The 20,541-nt window shown below is 38.8% G+C and overlaps 1 protein-coding gene across 10 annotated transcripts in view; it reads right to left on the bottom strand.

The window, feature by feature from the left end:
- The window catches only part of LOC134534093 (paxillin-like), a 243,802-nt gene that overhangs the window by 92,253 nt on the left and 131,008 nt on the right, over window positions 1–20,541 (bottom strand). The window contains exons 1-2 of one of the 10 annotated variants that reach the window (XM_063372167.1): window positions 6,870–7,108; window positions 6,021–6,135 (exon numbers count right to left, since the gene is read on the bottom strand). The exons of 6 other annotated variants lie outside the window; for them this stretch is intronic. In XM_063372167.1, coding sequence (XP_063228237.1) covers window positions 6,021–6,036 — 16 coding nt within the window. In that variant the 5' untranslated portion in view covers window positions 6,037–6,135; window positions 6,870–7,108. 3 more of the 10 variants (XM_063372130.1, XM_063372157.1, XM_063372205.1) reach the window with 3 other exon arrangements.

The following is a 20,541-nucleotide window of genomic DNA, read 5'->3' as shown; positions in this document are numbered from 1 at the left end:
TAGAATTATCGGTATGAAAATTTTTACAAATGTCCCGTACGTGACAATGGAATGGCCCTATAGGAGATTTGGTAGGAGTGATTTCGTGAACTGAAGTCGCAGGGAATGGAAATATGTAACAACAAAGTGCTGCCATCTGTGGCAGAGGACGCGAACCAAAGTTCACCAATACAAAGGGAAACTTTATAGTATTGACCGTTAATTGAATTTTAACAAGATGGACAGTATTTTAATGAAATTCCTTTCCGAAAATCAGATACAAAGCCGGGTACTTAGTATTTTATCAAGTATGTTCCGCTTTTATCGGATACGTTTCATTATATAGTTTAACTTTCGGTCTGCTAATCGAATGATTTGATAGTCGACGTAGCTGCTCCGGCAGCGAATTCTAGCGGCGGGTGCGGAATCTACGTGTGATTTACGTCAATAAATATGATTGAAAACATAATTTGCGTACAATCGTCACGTTCGGCATTATTTTAAAGAATTCTACGTTGAATTACGTGTCCAAGATTCGTATTACAGGTACCACCTATATTTGCAACTTGAGAACACACGAACTTGCTCGTTATCAAAGGTTAGATGTTACAACTCTCTGGTGAAGACTAAAAGATCTCGCTCACTTTTTTTTTTATGAAACGAGGCCGACGTTGTCGTGAGCCGGCGAGTTTCATTGAGTCCATGCTCCATTCGCCTCTCGTCATCACTCGTAGCCTCTAATGACCCCGAATTCGACAAGACGTCAAGCTCCCATGAATTAATCCAAACCAAACTGGCGCGCCCAGACCTACTCTTACGAGATAACTTTTGAATGGAGTTCACAGCACGCACTTTAATTTGAACAGAGTATTAAGATAAGAAGTGTACGTAATTTTTTTTCCTGGCAATACACTTTGATAATGAAAAAAATTATCATTAAAACACTTTTTTAACAATAATACCGAGAGAAAAAAAGAGACACCAATACAACTTAATGGCATGCTGTTTCTCTTTCAAGAAAACTTCAACAGTTTGTGTTAGGTGCCGAAAATTCGAAGGCTTGCGGCGAGTTAAATTCGCAGGGTACAAACTCTGGAGGACTGCTGCGACAAACGCGACCTGAAGGACAATTGGCTTCTCTTGCAGACGGCCGCCAATCACGAGGAAACAACCGCTAGCGCAGGCATACCTTATTGTAGTCAAAAGTATTTTTTGCGAAAACTGCATCCCCTAATAATTAGAGACCGGAAAAAATCGCGAGTTCAATGACCTGTAGGATATACTCCATGATCCTCTATGCACGCGGGAAAATTACATTTGCTCATTGGCTACTGACTCGTGACACCTGTTAACTGGGACGCTAGTGATTCGATACTTCTGTTGCTTAAGGTTCTTAATTGGCCAAGTGTCATTCAGATAAACTGTGGCCCAATCACTGATGCAGTAAAAAGGCAAACGTTTTTGGATTCTAGTCTATCACGAAATGAATCCGCGAATTTTTCCGGTCTCTACTAATAGTCAGTAATCATAGGTGTACTCTAGACCACGCTGAAGCAAGCGACCAGTGCCGACTCAACAAAGCTGTCGGTACCACGCGACCCGTCTCAGATGTGAAGGTTCTCGAAGCAAGCACCGTCTGGTACCCGTTTCCCAAAAGTCACTCACAAAGCAAAAAACGTGACGCTTGTTTACGATGTAACGTCCACTTCTCGCGGGCTCCCGTCGGATGGATTAAAAAAAAAAAAAAAAAAGGAATAGTTTTTTTGTTTGTCCCGCCACGGAAAAGCTGGTACGCGCGGCTGCTACTACGGTATTTTGAAGAAGGTATATGATAAATTATATACAGTAGATTGTTCAGTCAGCATAAATCATCTTTTTTTTTTCTCCCAAGTTCCAAATTCTCTCGTCGCCTACGCATCACGACACAGTCTGCTCTCTGACCCGCAGACACCCCCACGCGGATGTGTGGCGAAGCTTACACTACACAAATTATATATAGGTACTTTTACAAGAAATATATTGTAACATTGAACAACACATTTGTATAGTTATTTTTGCGTACATGAAATACGTTTTTTGAGTTAATAATAACTATTTCTATGGAAAATTTGTGCATAAATTTTAAATATTAATTGATGTTTTATTTACGCATAATTTTTTTCAAACCATGGAATAGGTAATCGAATATTCTATCATTTGACTTTATTTTTGTTTTGCATCGTGTTTATTAATGTGTGCAGTTAATACTGGAAAGTCATTCAGGGGAACGGTTTACAAATAACTTCAACTATTGGAGGTACAGGGACAACACAAAGCATAAATAAATGCCCGGTCACAAGAATCCGAACCCAGTATTACTGCGAACACTATTTTGTAGTGACACAGTTGTTTTCACGTAAATGTTAAAACTTACAAATATCTGTAATTTTACATGAATATTCCTGTCCTATTTACAACAACAAAATAGTGTAGCAGTAATAGCACGAAGAAATCAACTCTAAAAGCGTGACGAGGTCACGCCCCAGACATGTCGTTGAGTTGGATTAAACCACGTCCATCCGGACTAAAGCTGAGGCCACACAAGAAGCTGTGTTCGCTGTGTTCGCTGTGTTCGCTATGTTCACTATGTTCGCTATGTATGCCATGTTCGCTTCGCCAGGTGGCCATGCAGGACAGTCTAGTTCGCGATGTTGGAGAGACGCATGCCGTGGGATTCAAGTGAAGATTCCGACGATGATAATATTCTGCTGGCTCTCACAGTATACAAACGCAAAAATGGGTTCATGTAGTTAATATAAAAATTAATGAATTAGGATAATTTTATCTTTTTGTGAAGGAGTTGCGTGAAGACGAAAATATTTTTTTTGGATTATTTCAGAATAAATACAAGTCAGTTTGATAGCATTCCCTTGAAATGAAATTCCAGGAATTGTCTTGCATATTCTACCTTCTATATTCTTCCACCATTTATTCCATAACATGGATATTTTCGTACTTCTTCAATCATAATTTAACGTCGACATGATACTAATTTAAAGCAAAAACAGAAGTACAGCACAATTCCGCACCTAAACACATGTTTTTTGTTTATCTGCGCATGCCGAGATCCAAACACCTGGCGACGTCGCCAACATAGCGAACACAGCTTTGTGTGGCCAGTGACACCTGAGATGCAGCTGGCTATATTTTACTCGCGTAGCGAACATCCGAACATAGCGAGCATAGCGCCCTGTGTTGCCGTGGCTTTACTGAGACCTAAGGCAATATGGACAGTCGGAAATCCGGATAATCAGGGTAGTAGGGGTGATAAGCCAAAAAAAAAATCTTAAGTAAGCAGACTCGCTTCTTATTCTAAAAAAAAAAAGAAATTTTATAACAATACCTAGTATGCATGCTCTACATTTTTTCAAGACATTAAAAATACATAAAAGTAACTTTTCTCATCGTTTATTAACAAATAATTCGTCCACTGTCATCTGTTTCAAAAATGTATGGCATTTGAATGAAGCATTGTGCCTCAAACGCTTTATCATTAATAGTTCAGTTGGAGTGGTGTCGGGCTGATGCTCTACGCCATGTTGTTTATCAGCTACGATGCTTTCTTAAACTCGACAAAAAGCATTTTATTACAATAATTCTACAATATATGCATGAAATGTACATTGAATCAAACTAAAAAGTGACTATCTTGCGCACTCATAGTTACATTCTTGCTAAAGTAGTTCAAAAATGTGATATGAACACTAATAAAATGTCTGCAGATTTGATACGGATCAAGGAGGACCGGATAAATGATATTAACTGCAATACATATTGCCTGACAAGATAGCTGGTGATCCTGGCTGCAGTGCATACTGCACCAATTTCCTGACGTTCACGGCCACATGTAAGGTCACTGATGGTAATATGGCCATGTTAAGCTTTGTTTAATTTTATTTTATCTAGTTTTCGGGAAATCCCCAAAAGTGTTTGATGGACATAATATCTAGGGTTTTTCTTGTCAAAAACCATTAACAAAACATTTTTTAATACATGTCATTATAAAATAACTGCAAAATAATAAATACATGTATTTGGGCCATATTAAAAGCATGTGATGTTAATATGGCCAATGATTTATAGGAAGCTGAAAATTAAGATTTATTAGCACAAATCATAAATAAATTGTATTTCTGATGAATATTTACTAATATTTACTTATACATACATAAGAATAAACAGCAAATATATTTTTTAAAACATATAAAAATACAGTTTTATTATTTTTTGATAATGAAAGTCTGATTGTAGATAAAATATGATATTAACAAGTAACATATTGGTCTCTTTCAAAATATTTACACTATAATAAACATTTCGGGCAAATAAAAAACTCTTTGTCATCTTTGGTGAGGCCAACACATTCTTCATGGACATATATTTCACAAACTCCGCACAGTCTCATATCCTTCACTTCATCATTGCAACAAATTGCACAGTACCAACTCTCAGACTTCTTTGAAGCAGTTATCTGGCGAACAGACTTTGTATTATATTTTTTGCTGTTTCCACTGTTCTTGCTGCTATCTAACTTTACATCCTTGTTATCTTCAAATAAAGATTTATTCAGTACAACACCCCTGTTGTTTATAGCAGGTTTCATAACCCGTGTGGTTTTCCGTTTTTTCTTTGGTGTAGGTAGCATTTCTCCAATGGAACCACGCCTGGACAGATTTGCAGTACTTTCGGGAATATGCAAACTATCAGAGTAATCTGAAGAACTTGAAGGTTGTGCCAAGTCTCCTGTGATATCTGAATCAGATGATGAACTGGTGCTGTGTCTAGAACCAAGCTGGCTAACATTTGTCTGTAGACCAGACGGACCTGCCAATGAATGGTCGTCATTGGAATTATGTTGTTCCTGCAACGCATAAGCGGTTACAGTTTCGTCTGCCATTTTTGTGTTAGGTGGTGGAAGCTCAGTAGCTATGCTGGGTGCAAAGGCCTCTTCTGGAATCACGAACGGATTGAAGGGGAAAATGCCAGTAGCCTTAAATCCACTTTTCATGTTTGCTTGTGTCATGGACTTTTCCCATGTTGGTGTAAAAACATCAGCAAAGTTCAATTTAGAAATGTCTTGCTGTTCTTTGTGCATATTAAAATAAAGGAGTGTGTGCTGATCCCAAAAAATCTCAAAACTTCGGAAACAACCTTTGTCTAAAGGCTGTAACTCATGAGTCGTGTTTGACGGAAGACAGTACAAAATAATTTCATTCTGTTCTGCAACTTCACATATGCTGTAGTCTAAATGTGACTTAGCCCCATCAAAAATCAGAAGACAAGGCCCACTTGGCTTGAACCTAGAGAAGTGATTCAGGAAGGACACAAAAGATTCGGTTGTCATGCTACCTTTTCGAGTCATTATTGTTGTTGAACCTGTAGGTAAATTTTTTTCCCAAGCTGGATTTTTTCTTAATCCAGGGAATAGGATCATTGGGGGAATGACATTTCCAGTAGCATTACCACAGGCTACAACAGTAACACTCTCGCCACGTTCCTTTGCAACAATGTGGACGCGCTTTGACCCCTTTTTCGCCAAAACCTCTGGATCTTTGTGCAGTTGTAACCTACAACCCTTCTCATCCATGTTGAATATTTTTTCAGGGAAGTTTAAAAACTTGTTCTCAGCAAGGACATTCTGTAATTTTTCAAAATGGTCTCCAACTATGAATTTGTTAAGCTTTTGAGCTCGGGCAGGATTTAGCCTTTGAGCTTTTCGTTTGCTAATTTCAGGATTTCTGGCCAAAAAGCTATTCAACCAGTAGCGACCTGCAGTTTCTTTAGTGAACCGGTGAGTTATCCCATTTTCACGGCAGTATTTAAAAACATTTAACTTGAGCATCTTTGATGTGAGTGGATAACCAACATTTGCTAGACGAATTATTCTCCTGCTAAGTTCCCTCTCTTCCTCAGTTTTGAGTGTGGCCTTACAACCCAATTTTGATTTAACATCTTGGTTATTGGAAAGATAACGGCGAAGGGTTCGCCTAGGCACGACATACCTTTTACTTGCTGCATTAACAGATAGGTTGCCAAGTCTTACAGCATCTACTGCCTTGCTGAGTCCATCTTGTGTCCAACTACCCCGCTTCTTTTGTGGATTGAAGGGATTCATTTCTGAAACAAAAAACAAAGAATTAACATTAGTTACAATTTAATTATAAGTTATTATTTTTGGCGCCATAATTAATGTATCGGGATTTTTTTTATGTAATTTAATTAATTTTTATATAGAATTATTGAAAATATAATATCCAGTATGCTCTTTCAATAAATATTTTCCTGCAAAAAAAGTTTCATGATATTTTCACTTCATTACATTTTTACATATTATTCTTAAAAATATATTTTCCATTGTGCACTTTAATAAATATTTTCCCGCAAAAATGCACCAGACAAAAACAATTTAAATATACCCAGTGATGGCATCTAAGGAGTTTTTTTAAGTTGTCATTTTAGGTAGGTATCCTGTGTGAGGTACACATTTTTCTGTAATTTTTATTACTTGTCTCTGTAAAGGTATATATTAATTACAGTTATAAATAAACTCGTAATAAATAATAAAATCACATACACTAATAACAATTTACCTACGAGGGGCCATACAGTATGTATAAACCATTTCATTCACAAAATGTTGCTAATATGGCCAACTGCAGCTAATATGGCCACATGGTTGGCCATATTAACAACCTGGGTGACATTTCAAAAAGTCGATTATAGTTTTTAAATGGTTGAAGGTAATAAATCTTTTTAAAATACATTTAAATAAGCATAGAAATCTACGCACTGAGACATCAAATTTCTGACAATATCTAGTAGTACACTATTAAAATAAAATATAAACTTACCGGAGTAAAATAAGAAGAGTTCTCTGCTCGCAGCAAAAACCCATGAAAATGGCGTCTCCCAGGTGGTGTGCGTGCTGCCCGGACTCGGAAACTCTGTGAGCTCTCGACAATGGTGTTCCGAAGAACATGCCAGCACATTCTATCGGTATCCGCGCGAACTAAGTCAATGGCAGCCAAATGGCCATATTACCAACATGGCCATATTACCATCAGGGACCTTACTTAGAATTATGGACTTGTATGCAAAAGATTTGATCGGAAACGGATGTGCAGTACTGATAGTGAGGGACTGAATACGGTAGGCTACTTTTAGTCGTCCCAAGAGTTAATTTAATCACAGTGCCGACTTGGGTTATGCTGTTTCCTGGGTATGATCAACTCACACCGGTGACTGGAGCTTCGCCGCTTGGTCACGCGGACACTTGCACAGGAACACGGGACGCGGCGCAGGAAGTGACGAAACTGGGCGATGCGGGAAAACCACGCAGGACGCAGATAGGCGGAGAGCCTTGCACTGCGCCACAGATGTCCATTCTTGCCTGCAGCGGTGGCCCTAGGCTCCCGAGGACCTTCCGGGGGGACTGGCGGTCAGGGACGTAACTACATGGGGCAGGCGCCAGCCTGGCAGGGTAATGTCACTATAGACATTTACTTTAATATCCTAGTTTCAGTGAACTATATATATTATATTGGAGCGCAGATGTACTGAATTATTTGTATCGAAAGATACATCTACATATATCGTCAAATATTTAAAAACTTGAATATTTTGCGTACCATTCAACTTTGATGTATTAAAAATAAATGACTGAAACTAAATCTATTTATTAACCATATGAGTTGAATCAAAAATATTTTAAATAGTGGAATTAATAAGGCGTTATGAGGTGTTGTGAAAGGTTTTGGTTTGGTTGGTTTAAAAGAGAAAAAAATGGGGGAGGGGGGCACCAAGATGAGTTCTCCCCCCGGTGGAAACTACTAGTCTAGTTAGGTTCCTATTGGCGGTGCATGGAATACCCCATAAGAGAAAATTTAACTCTCTAATAAAACGCTTTTGAGCCAACCAGGAACATAATTAAAAGGTGGTGTCGCTAACTTTTTCATACGCTTCACGCTATCAGAGTATTCAGCTTACTCCGTTAGTATCGAGAAGTGAAATACTTCTACTCCGTAACTAAAGATTCAATTTTTCATGAACTCATCAACATACATCGAAATTGCATAGGGCCTAAAGTGAAGAAATAACTCGAGCAACAATGTAAGGGCGAAGGAGAGGAACAGAATGACGCCATCTTGATTTACAGAGTTTTTAGTACTAAACAGTTATACATCGTTTACTTTTAAAATTAGGTATTGTTAAAACATATATAATTTGGTGGAATGCCTGAAATTAGTACAAAATATTAATTTCTCCTGTGAATACATTGGTCTCAAATTTTTTTTTTAACGATTACAACTGCAATAATATTGTTAGTAGGAATTATTAATTGAATCTATAAATATCTTAAATTGTAATCTCTGTCATAACGAAAGCAAATTTTCAATATTTCACTTAAAAAAAGTTATGGCATAAAAATTATTGAAAACATTATGGTGCCTTTCTGTTTTTATCCCCCCCCCCCCCCCTCTTTTTAATTATTTATAGAAGAGATACCTAAATATTTCTTGTCGGTATACGTGAATGTTGGTCTCTGCTTCTTACTATTAGTCGTTGGCAGTATCAATAAACCAATGAATATGGACAAAATTGCTACAAAAAATAAAATAAATAGTTTAATTTAAGTTTAAATATTATACTATAAAAGCAAATTAAAATAATCTAAAACGTTATTCTAAAATAAACAGACCAAAAACTTCCGAGTACAAGTGCAATAGACACGCACTGAGCTAAACAAACGAAGAGCCACAACTGAAACTTCGTAGCCACTACGTCGAATTCAGACTTCCAAGTTCGGTGTTACGATGCAACATTGGGTAGACAGGCACGTAAGAGAAATAAACACTTATCCCCTGATTTTTTAAAAATATATTTTAAGATTAGGTTAACACTCCAAGATGATAATTATTGTGGATTATTCATAAATGACTCCAATTCACAAAACACGCCAAAAGAGACAAAAAAAAGATTCGGTTGTGTTTATTGAATACACCTGTAGACAGCAATGATGAAACTGCTTCCGCATGGATTCAAGTACATGTCCACGTTTAGGCCCGTCTACAACAGTCCGAACCTGTCGGCGGTCCATTTCCTTGCCCTAATGTGAAGGACGTCACATTGTCTCACGAAAAACTGCGCAGTCTACAATTGTGATGTCTGATGTCCGAATCTCCTGAATTATAAAGTATTCAATACATCGCAGTAAATGTATTTCGATTGTTTATTTTCTGTTTATTGTTTTCATGCGTTTTTTTTTTTCGAACGGGAACAGGAAACTCAAATATCGTGAATGTTTCATTTTTGTTCTATACTACCAAAGGACACAGACTGGGATAAAAATTTCCAATTGACCAATGTATTCGGACCATCGCCCACACCACCTACGACGTCAGAGGGTCACGTGGACCAATCAGCGATCAGTGTCCGTCGGACACAGTTTATGACATTGCAGTTTTAGACGGGCCGTATCTTTCTCATTTTTTTGTCCCCCATCCCAAACCCGGCACGCCATTCGCTCAGCCCCGCAGCTGCTCATTCCAATCTTCTGGCTGTTTCCGAATAGCATAGCTGTTTCCTTCACCGATTCAACCTTAACCAAGTGATACTTTAAATGTTAAGGCAGCATTCGGTGAGAATCTTACCGTGGAGGGATATCAGAATTCTTTCGAAGATAAACACAACCTGTGTGTTTAAACAAATAAATACTTTTTTGACAGTCATGTTTGCGTTTACAAACTTTGCAGGCTTTATTTTCAGGCCATTTTGTAATAATTCAAGCTGATAATTCGATAGTAATTTATAAACATAAAAGGGCGAAGACAGCAGTTGGCTGGCTAAGCAACAGACTATCGGAACTCAAAGGCCAACAGAATGCATGAAAGGTGGCGATCGACTCCTTTTAACGAACACTTGCATCAGCAGTTCTGTAAGTTGATATAATTTGCGACGTTTTACACCTATTATGGTGAATATCTGTTGGAAAATATTAGTGACAAAACGAGAAATGCAAGGGATGCATCGGGTTAGAATTTCAGGAAGAGCCCTTCAATAAATAATAGTAATGACAAATCTGACGTCTTGAGAAGACATTGTAAAAAACCGTGGTTATTATCGGTTTTAAAAAAATTATGCGCACAGTAAAGTAACAGTAAAAAAATTGGTTGTCTGTAAAGTCGGTTTACTGACGATAGTTTAACGTGAAAACGTCGCAACAAAACATTGATGAAATGATTGCATACTTTTATGAATAAAATTGAATCATTTTTATTGAATTATCACTATTTTGTACGGATACAAAGAAGGAGTGAAATTAAATCTACAATTTAATTGATAAATTTACTTTTATTTGCACTCATCAATTCAAATATGTTTATTACTTTAACGAAGAGATTATTTTAACTATAACTTTTATGCATGTTTGCTATTTAACTTCTTCCAATCTGTGTTATTCATTCTGTTAAGGATAGGACGATGATAGGAAAAGTAGGAAACGAATGGGAGTGTTTCATGTTTCACGTGCCTCTAAAAAGTCAAATCGATGGTTGTTCCAATCGAGTGGAAGAGAGATAGATGCGGCGCAAGCGTACAATGAGCGTGAACGGGACACTTTTTTTCGTGCGTGCAGCCGGCGTTCATCGATTTATTAGACGTTGTCACGTCAAAAAGTGAGCAGGTTGAAACTTGCAGCGAGTGGGGGGAGGCACGGAGACTCACCGAGGCTGAGCAGGTTCTCCACGGACACCAGGTCGCGCTCGGAGCTGAAGGAGTCGAAGCGCTCGCCCTCCATGTCACACACACCGCGCACTCAACGCGCACTGACGCGCACTGACGCCGGCGCGGCGGTTATCGCGTCACGGCGCGCTCTCTCCGCTCGCGCGGGGGAAACTAGCGTGGCTCGCGGTACCGGGAAGCCGTCTCCCGGCGAGGCGCGCGCACGACAAGACAAGACAAGACAAGACAAGACAAGACAAGACAAGACAAGACAAGACAAGACAAGACAAGACAAGACAAGACAAGACAAGACAAGACAAGACAAGACAAGACAAGACAAGACGCGACGCTCGAGGAGTGCATCGGGGTCAGTGAGGCGGTGCCGGTGCTTCCAGCGCGGTGTCGCCTCTCTAACTGGGGTCAGGGGCGTAGCAGGGGAAGGGGGGGGGGTTATGGGGTCCAAACCCTCCCTTCCCCCTAGCACCAAATCTTTAATTAATTTATTATTCATCACTCAAACAAATTTCATATTAAAATTAATAAAAATTTTACCATTACAATATTTAAAGTTAATAACCGAAAACTGCTAAAATAGCACTATTTTACACCTTACAATCACTTTAATACCGTGGGGGGGGGGGGGGGCATGCTTCTTAACACCCCCCATACACAAATCCTGGCTACGCCACTGACTGGGGTCCAGTTGTCTCGTCGTGCATAGGGAAACTATCACATTTGACCGGTGACCGCAACATTATATGGCGGAGAAATGAAGTTCAAAAGTGTAATGCAAGTCCCTACGTGCTTTCAAGTATCTGTACCTGTTATTTCATGCCTAAAAATTACTTTGAAAACACGCGTTTTAACCATTTTCACTCTTCTAAATATATAGTCTTAAATAATTAATCCGGAAACAAAACTACTTATAGGCCCTTAGCCCTTTTCGAATAATACCTATTGTAGCCGTTACACTGGTTTGAATTCGAGAAAATTATTGTATAGTTTTTCGTTTCATGGTCCATAAACTCCAAAACCATCGTCAATTCCAATTTATATATATTTATTTATATATATTATATATATATATTTATTTATATATTATATATATATATATATATATATACTCCACAACTTTGTGGACACGATAATTGCCGCAATTTTTCACAAATCTCTTCCAAACATATATAAAATCTAACTGTGGAAAATCTCGGTCAATTTCCGACCAAAGGGGTAGAAATGGGGAAGGTTTTTTGAAAAACAGAACAATCGCTGTAACTCTCATAATATGGAAAATATCACATTTCTTTGAACGTATTAGAACTCGTAGGAGTAATGCCAAAAACATTTATCTAAAATCATTTTTGATACGACCAACCATAACTGCAGGGGGTGGAAAAAAGCAAGGGTTGTAGGACAAAATCCAAAACCACCCGTGTGTAGGCACACCATCGAATTCGTACAGATTTAGTATTAATCTAATAATGTTTATCTAAAACTTTTGCCTGAAACAATTTTTATTAGTCGAACCATTGATGCAAGGGATTGAAAAAAAAATGGTTTAAAAACAAATAAAAATTCATAAAATCCGTATGTTGTACAGAGCGAACTACCGATAGAATCTATCACTTCGATGTGGCTCAAACTCGAAAATGCCGGATAGTTTTACTGTTCAAAAAATTTTACGTGCGCTGTACGTTAATTTTTTTTTTTGGGGGGGGGGGGGGATGGGGATGGGTTGATAAAGTGGTAGTGGGTATTTTGGCATATCCACTACGGACTGTGGTTCGGATCCCAAATAACGCATGGCTGTGATACTTTGTGCTGGTGGTGGGCGAAAAGCTGATACCTGAAAAAAGAACGTAGTGGCGCTACAGTACAACGTTCTAATCGCATTCCAGAAGACTGTGGTTCAAATATCTAACCATCCATCCTGATGTATGGTCTCCCGTGGTTTCTTGTATCACTCCAGCCAGGTGTTGGGGTTGTTTCTTAATACAGAGTATAGACACTGGTCGATACCTTTTGCAATTTACCCGACTTGCTTGGTGTTAGTACGTCTGTATATAATGACCTCGCCGCTCGCTCGTGCAACTGCGTGGTCTCAATAAAGAGTCCCAACGTGCGATAATTCATAAAACTTTACGAATTAGCGAGTTATAAATGTCGCTGACCTAACATATCCAACCTTAAATTGTAGTTACGATAACGCAATCTTACGAAAAACTACCCTCCCGAAAAAAATAATATAAAGAATGAATTTAGAGAGAATTTTATTTACGTATCACACATTACCTAACCTACCCTTTAATTATAAAAAAAACACAAATGTGGATTATTTGAGCGCCTGATTCCATGTTAACGAATCTTAGGTTGCTAACGTAAGCACAGACTAGAAATTGCTGAACTACGACAGCTTCCAACGAGATTAACTGAACCACAGGATGCTTAGTTTACGTTTATCGTATCTTCGCGACATCTTTACAACACGTTGGATGTAAAGATGAACTTAAGAATATGTACGCACCGGTTGATTGGGCAAGTTCGGAATATCTGATTTTCTTTCTCCTCTCCTGTGACTTAGGGCGCGCTTCAACATCACAGCGAAAACGTTACGTTCTAAGCTAAAATTTATATCCTACTTAAAAATAGAAATAAAATTATTTGACATTTTACTAGGTTCGCACCCTCTCGTTCGGGAACGATACATTTTCGAAATGGTGACGTCACGGGAAAAAAACGAGAATGCGACAATGTCGTGAATGAACGGTGATCGATGTCACGGCACATTTTGTCGTAGGGATGAACTTGCGAAGGAAGATCGTGCCTGCCAGAGAAGCGGTCGCCAATCGCCGTTGTCTTGGAGCGGCGCTTCGTCACGGCCGGCCACGTCACAGTCCCCGCGCCGACGTCACAGTCCCCGCGCCGACGTCACAGTCCCCGCGCCGACGTCACAGTCCCCGCGCCGACGTCACAGTCCCCGCGCATGCACTGTTACAAAATAATTTTAATATTTTTTTGACGTGACAACGTCTAATAAATCGATGAACGCCGGCTGTACGCACGAAAAAGTGTCCCGTAACGCACACTGTCCCGTTACGCTGTGTCCCGTTACGCTCATCGTACGCTTGCGCCGCATCTATCTCTCTCTTCCACTCGATTGGAACAACCATCGATTTCACTTTTTCGAGGCACATTAAACTTGAAACACTCCCATTCGTTTCCTACTTTTCCTATCACCGTCCTATCCTTACCAGAATAACACAGATTGGAAGAACTTAAATAGCAAACATGTATACAAGTTATAGTTAAAATAATCTCTTCGTTAAATTAATAAACATATTTGAATTGATGAGTGCAAATAAAAGTAAATTTATCAATTAAATTGTAGATTTCATTTCACTCCTTCTTTGTATCCATACAAAATAGTGATAATTCAATAAAAATAAGTCAATTTTATTTATAAAAGTATGCAATCATTTCATTAATGTTTTGTTATGACTTTGTCACGTTAAACTATCGTCCGTAAACCGACTTTACAGGCAACCAATTTTTTTTCAATACACCACGTTTATAAGCCTGTCTAAAATGTATAAAATATTTTATCCTAGCCTCATACAGATTTATATCCCCATACATTGTTCTTAAAAAAAATTGTGAATTCTTAATACCTACGATAATACTTGTAAGATTTACAACGAAAAACGTGGGGCACATGAAATGGATAATTAATGCATTAATAGTCTACCTAAGTCACTAAAAAATTAATTACACTGCAAATAATATGAACTGTTGGGTAAGTTTTCTCAACGATAGCTACTCCCTACACTCCTACTATTATCACAGTTTATTTTTTGTCTAACTTTTTTTATTTTTTATGCTATTATACGAATCCCCTTCTAGACGACGGAAAGAAGAGCAATCGTACACTAGATATGACATTCATAATAGAAAAAATATATACACGATTTTGTTAACTGATATGTATTATAAACAATAAGGCTTCGGACTATGAGTACATCATACGATTTCTCTCCCGAGACTCGATTTTTAACATATTATTCTAATCATACAATTCAGTTCCAAAAATTCTCAAAATTCGCTAAAAAAAAATCATCCAGACGTAAATAAGTATAAATATATAATATTTCACACAAAAGATTGCACTTTTCAGACAATTATTTTATCAATGTTTCTAGTTTAACATATGCATAATCCTCCATCATTTCTGGGGGAAAAAATACTGGCAAACGATTGGCTAGCCAAGTTCTTTAGGAAATTACATATGTAATTTATTTTATCGAATGGAATGATTTTTGTGGAATGACAGCTTGATGCCATACACGAATATGCAATTTAAAAAAAAAAAACATACGTTTTGTTTATGGAAAAATTTTTAATACCTCTTTGAGGGGCATTGGATGAGAAAAAAAAATGACTTCAGTGGGGCACAAACAAATATTTAAAAAATAATAGTTTCAGAGACTTACAATGAAATTCTATTGTTATTCTGTAACTACATTTACCATTCATTTTGTAAAAATCCTTATAAAGTCATGTGATAGGGTGTTAAAATGTGGTATTTTAACTAACCACTGCCCCACTAAAGTGGGAATGAGAAACCAAAATAATACCATCGAAAATACTGCATTAAAAAAAATCACCCTTCTTCCAGCAAGAAACCTTAATAAATGTAGCAACTTGAAAAAAATATATATATAAATTTTCTGCAGTAACAATGTAAAACACGTGATGTCAATAACAATGAAATAAGAAACAATGAAAAATTGTTCTCTTACGTAATATAATGTCTAGCATTATACTTCTTCCAGCGAGAAAGCCGAATAAATATAAATATTGTTGCAAAAGAGAGCCACAATAACACTGCAAAAACAAGCAATTACAGTAAATAAAGCAAAAACAAAAAAATTCCGAAACAATGCAAAAGCAAAGAAGAACAATACATTAAGAATCAATGAAAAAATGTTCCCTTCTGTAACAGAAAGTCTAGGATTGTTATTTCACTCAGCTATGGTAATTTTTAAAACATTGGTTTTTCTGCTTTGAAACACAGTGTCACAATGTCACAATGTGGGCCCTGGATTTTTTATTGTGCTGCAAACAACACATCTTCTTGACGATGATGTACAAGCTGATTCTTGCTGCTTTCTTTGCGGATACTTTCATATATAAATAGTTTGTGTGAACTGGCTGCCATAGGAGAGCTCCCTTTACTTGCAGTGGAAGAAGCTGCTGTAGTGACAGACAGTTGACAATCATTATTTTTTTGAAATTTTTGCTGTAATTTATGACAAACTTTTCATTAAATCAAACAAAAGACGCCCTTTTCGTCCAAAAAAAACCGTAGCCATCTTTTCAGACTCCAGTACGGAGATCGCTTAAACGTTTTGCGGAAATGTTTACTAGGCGCCTGTACTTAGACCACACGCATTGCGTATTCGAAGTCAAAATTGCCTATGGCCAAGGCGTCCGTTCTATTCCCAGGCGGGGAACTTGCATGCAGAGATGTTAAATAAACTGTTGGTGCAGCGTTACTTAAAAGTGTTTGGAACTGAACAGCGATATTAAGTAAACTAAAACAGCCAACAATAATATTTCTCACGAGTTTATTTATTTATTTTTTTAAATGACCGAACGGAGCTTACTTTAGGAATACGCCTCGCATTACGGTGGGCCGCAGCAGCACGCTGAAGGCCCGCGAGGATAATATCGGGCGATGTCAACAACCCGCCCTCCCGCGCGCTCGCCCCACGCCTGCACCAAGAGGAGGGCCTTTATCGGGCGAGCAAACACGCCGCGCTCTGTTTACAGTTCTGGCCCGCCCGCGCTCTGCGCCGAGCCCTGCACTCAAAGACACCCTGCAATAAGGGCTTAGATGCTACACCTTACGTCGCTGCCTCGACCTTGTTCGATATTACCCTCTCTTCCTACCGGGGCCTCGAAGGTAATCAAGGACTGTTAGGCTCGACGCCAACTCTTGTCGGATTTAATTAAATACACGGTGCCGAAGTCGTCACCCGCCTGGTTACTGCCCGGTGCACGCACCTAAAAGACCATAAGCGCCTCGCAATCGCACCGTTTTTTAAGTCTTCCTCACCTTCGCTGTTCTCCTCTCGCGGTCGCGGTCAGGTCTCTGTGTGAGAGTCACCGGGGCTCCCGTCGTCTCGGCCTCCCAACAAGCCCCTTCGTGGGCGTGGACGCCGAGTGTGAAACCTCGGGTCCACACGGCAGTGTTGACAATCCTCGTTCCTGAACCCCCTTTCTTTTTCCTTTCAAAAATGTGGCCGGCCTCTCGAGGAAGCGGCTGTCCCACTGTTTTGCGCTGACGACGTTGTTATTGCTGACGTCGCAGAGAGGCCTGCCCGCCCGTGCGTGTCATAACACTGTGCACCCCAACCGTATTCACAGAGCACATCGGTCACGGCCCGTCCAATAATTTTTCGGGAACGGATTTTGGTGTCCTATCTGCTGCCGATCTATTGCCCGAATTCCGCCCATGCACGGAGCTCTGTTTTTCGGTGATTTCGTCCAGATGGCAGACACGAATTTGGCGCCATTAAATCGAAGTGAATTTTTGTCATCATCGTAGGACGTACCAAGCGTGTTAGTGTGCCAGATGAAACTTTAAGATAGTGAAACTACCCTGGAATACATTTTGTACACTTTTATGGTAATAGCAAGAAATAATCGCAACTTAAAAAGTATCTGAGAAAACTAGACAGGCGGTTCTATTTTTGTGCGATAGTGCTGATATCTCTTGTATTTTTGCCGTAATAATTGCATCGATGATTGCAAAATGTCCACTAGAATGCGTTGAAACCAGTTTATAGCCATACGCAAAGCACCGTTTATTAAGACGGTTGCCGATTTGTTTCCTTGCTGGGATTCGGTTTGGAAACGTTCGACACGTTCTGGAATACGGCCCGCGAGTTAGGTTACGGTTGTACCCCAACAATGCAGTGCTTATTCGCTACCTTTTCCCTATCGATCGCTTTTCTTAGAGTGCACGATGAAGGTCGCTCAAGAATGATTCTTGCAATGAGGAAGTTTAATTTAAAACATTATGTTGGGTATACACCACTGCTAGTTTACACTGTGCGTCATAGAGAAAACCTGAGAACGGACAAAGAAAGGAATACAGAAATACACACATGGACAGAAAACCAAGCCTACTTTGTTCGTCTGTGTTGTCAGAACATTGTTTTATTTCATCGCCGGGTTCGCATGTGCATCGCAGTGTTGTTGTTGTTGTGCTGTCCCATCAATTCTGAATCATCGTCGGGTTTCCCTGTTTGTCGCTGTGTTGCTCAAGTTGTTGTCTGTCTGTATTTACTATTCTTATCGCAACTGTCTCGTCGTTGTCATCCTACTGGGTTCGCCTGTGTTGTGACATTGTTCTAATACTTTCAACGGAATGCTTTGTGCATTTAACATTTGACATCGACTGATTTTGGCTTAGTTTTCTGTGTGTATGTATTTGTGTATTCATTTTTTGTTTATTAGTTCTTCAGATATTCTCTATGTAAACAAGCAGTGGCGTAAGTTCAACATGTTTTAAATCACGTAAACAATTTATCTAGACTAAATCACCTAGTATAAACAGGCAACCGCAAAATATTACACTGGCCTTAGTTTTACAAAGCGAAATAACGTCATTTATTGATGGGTGACCAAACGAAATGTCCACAAATCGATATCGATATATATATATATATCGATATCGATTATATCGATATCGATATATATATATATATATCGATTATATCGATATCGATATATATATATATATATCGATATATATATCGATATATATATATATATATATATATATATATATATATATATATATATCGATATATATATATATATATATATATATATATATCGATATATATATATATATATATATATATATATATCGATATATATATATATATATATATCGATATATATATATGTGTGTGTGTGTGTGTGTGTGTGTGTGTGTGTGTGTGTGTGTGTATGCACACACATTTATAACAGAGCAAAGTCAGTTCAAAGTAATTACTTGCTTAAAGATAGGATACCTAAAGAAGATACAAATAACAACTTAAGTTGAACATCTTGAAATGTTTTTACCTCGCAAGACCAATTAGCAAGTCCTGTAAAAAAAAAGTAACGCAGGTTTCCTGATTACGAAAATACAGATCACCTGGCTGGGCGCACCAGCTCTAAAAGCGCGGAGGCGATTAGGGCGACAATGGCTCGCGCATCACACGCCTATTCGCCTCTACGCGCCCGGCACAGAACTGGGTAACGCGCTTCTATGGGACTAAATGGTGACTCAATAATTGTATAATGGAATCTCATAGATAAAGGTTCCCAGCACTTTCCAATACAATTTACAACATCGCGTGAAGAATTTTCCATAGCTAAAAATTTCACTGAAAACACCCGATTTGGCATTTTTCACTGTTCAAATAATACATGTTAAAAACGAAATCATGAAACGAAAATTGTATAGACCAGTGCAATGGCTCTTAAATGATATTTGTAATGAGACACTTGTAACAAATCTCAAGCAGTTTGTATAAATGCCGCGTTAACACCTGGCGGCTCGGCCAAGAAATGGCCTGGCTTCAAAACCTTATAAAGTTGACGCAGGTGGTTAAAACACTTTGCTCGAATTCCCGACAGCTCGGGTTACGACTCCCGGACCGATCTTCCTGAATTTCTGTTTCTTCTAAAATCCACGACTACAATTACTTATAAGCTATTACCTTTGAATATATATACTGTATAGAAGTCGCGAGTGGATAGGATTTACTCTACGTTTTTCATAAGCGTATGATGAGCAGCTTGGGAACTTCACCGCTGCAGTGCGCTGCCGTAACGCCCTGTATCGTCTTAGTTGTTATTTATACGTTAGAGCGCAGCACTGTCGCCCGCTGTCATTCCCCGCACCCCTCATCCATCATTCACTGCAGCTCAACGTCGTTCAACAGGAGGGGGAAGGGGTGCTTGAAGAGTACGACACTTGTCCGCTAGGGACCACCACAAGTCGATGCCCTAGAGATGGTGGCGATTGCGGCGGTGAATTAACCAACTACCTCAAAACCGTATTAGAATTTTTAACCTGGGCTGGCGACTTCTATACAGTATATATATTCAAAGCTATTAATGAGTCCGCGTGGTGAACCAGCCGTTGTCTTAAACGCTATTTCTTTTTTTCCGCGAAAAGAGTTCAACACCAGCTGTGTGGTAAAAAAAACACTATAGCATCGTCTGCATTTCGTGATCGGCTGAATTACTTTCAGGTGCATGTCTACTGTCGACACATGAGTAACAGCAATTTTGTGCGGAAGCAAACGCGTCCTGAATGCCCATGAAATCAGGCATTTATCGTGAAAAAACATGAACGCCTATTAGACTGCAACAAGGTATACTCGCACCCGCACCAGCGGTTTCATCCTTGTGATTGGCGGCCGTTTGCGAGAGAAGTCGTTGCCTTATTTGGCTGAGCCACTCAATATGCGTTTGCTTCCGCACAGAATCACTGTGATTTGTGTTGTAACAATCGACATGTAGCTAAATGAAACTCACTCAATAACGAAACGTAAGACATACTACAGTGTTTTAACTTTCAGCTAGTCTAGGAATCGTTTCGCGAAATATGCATGCCCCTACTAATTAGCGTTCAGATTTCTCGTCAAAAATACCTGCCTCTTACCGATTCATTATTCAATGGTGCCGATTGCATCGTGTGTTGCAATGAAGCTTTTTTTTTTTTAAAAAAAAGCACGGGGT

This window comes from Bacillus rossius, chromosome 1 (assembly GCF_032445375.1).
Source record: "Bacillus rossius redtenbacheri isolate Brsri chromosome 1, Brsri_v3, whole genome shotgun sequence".
Taxonomy (NCBI): domain Eukaryota; kingdom Metazoa; phylum Arthropoda; class Insecta; order Phasmatodea; family Bacillidae; genus Bacillus; species Bacillus rossius.
This window is presented reverse-complemented; position numbering and strand designations above follow the sequence as displayed.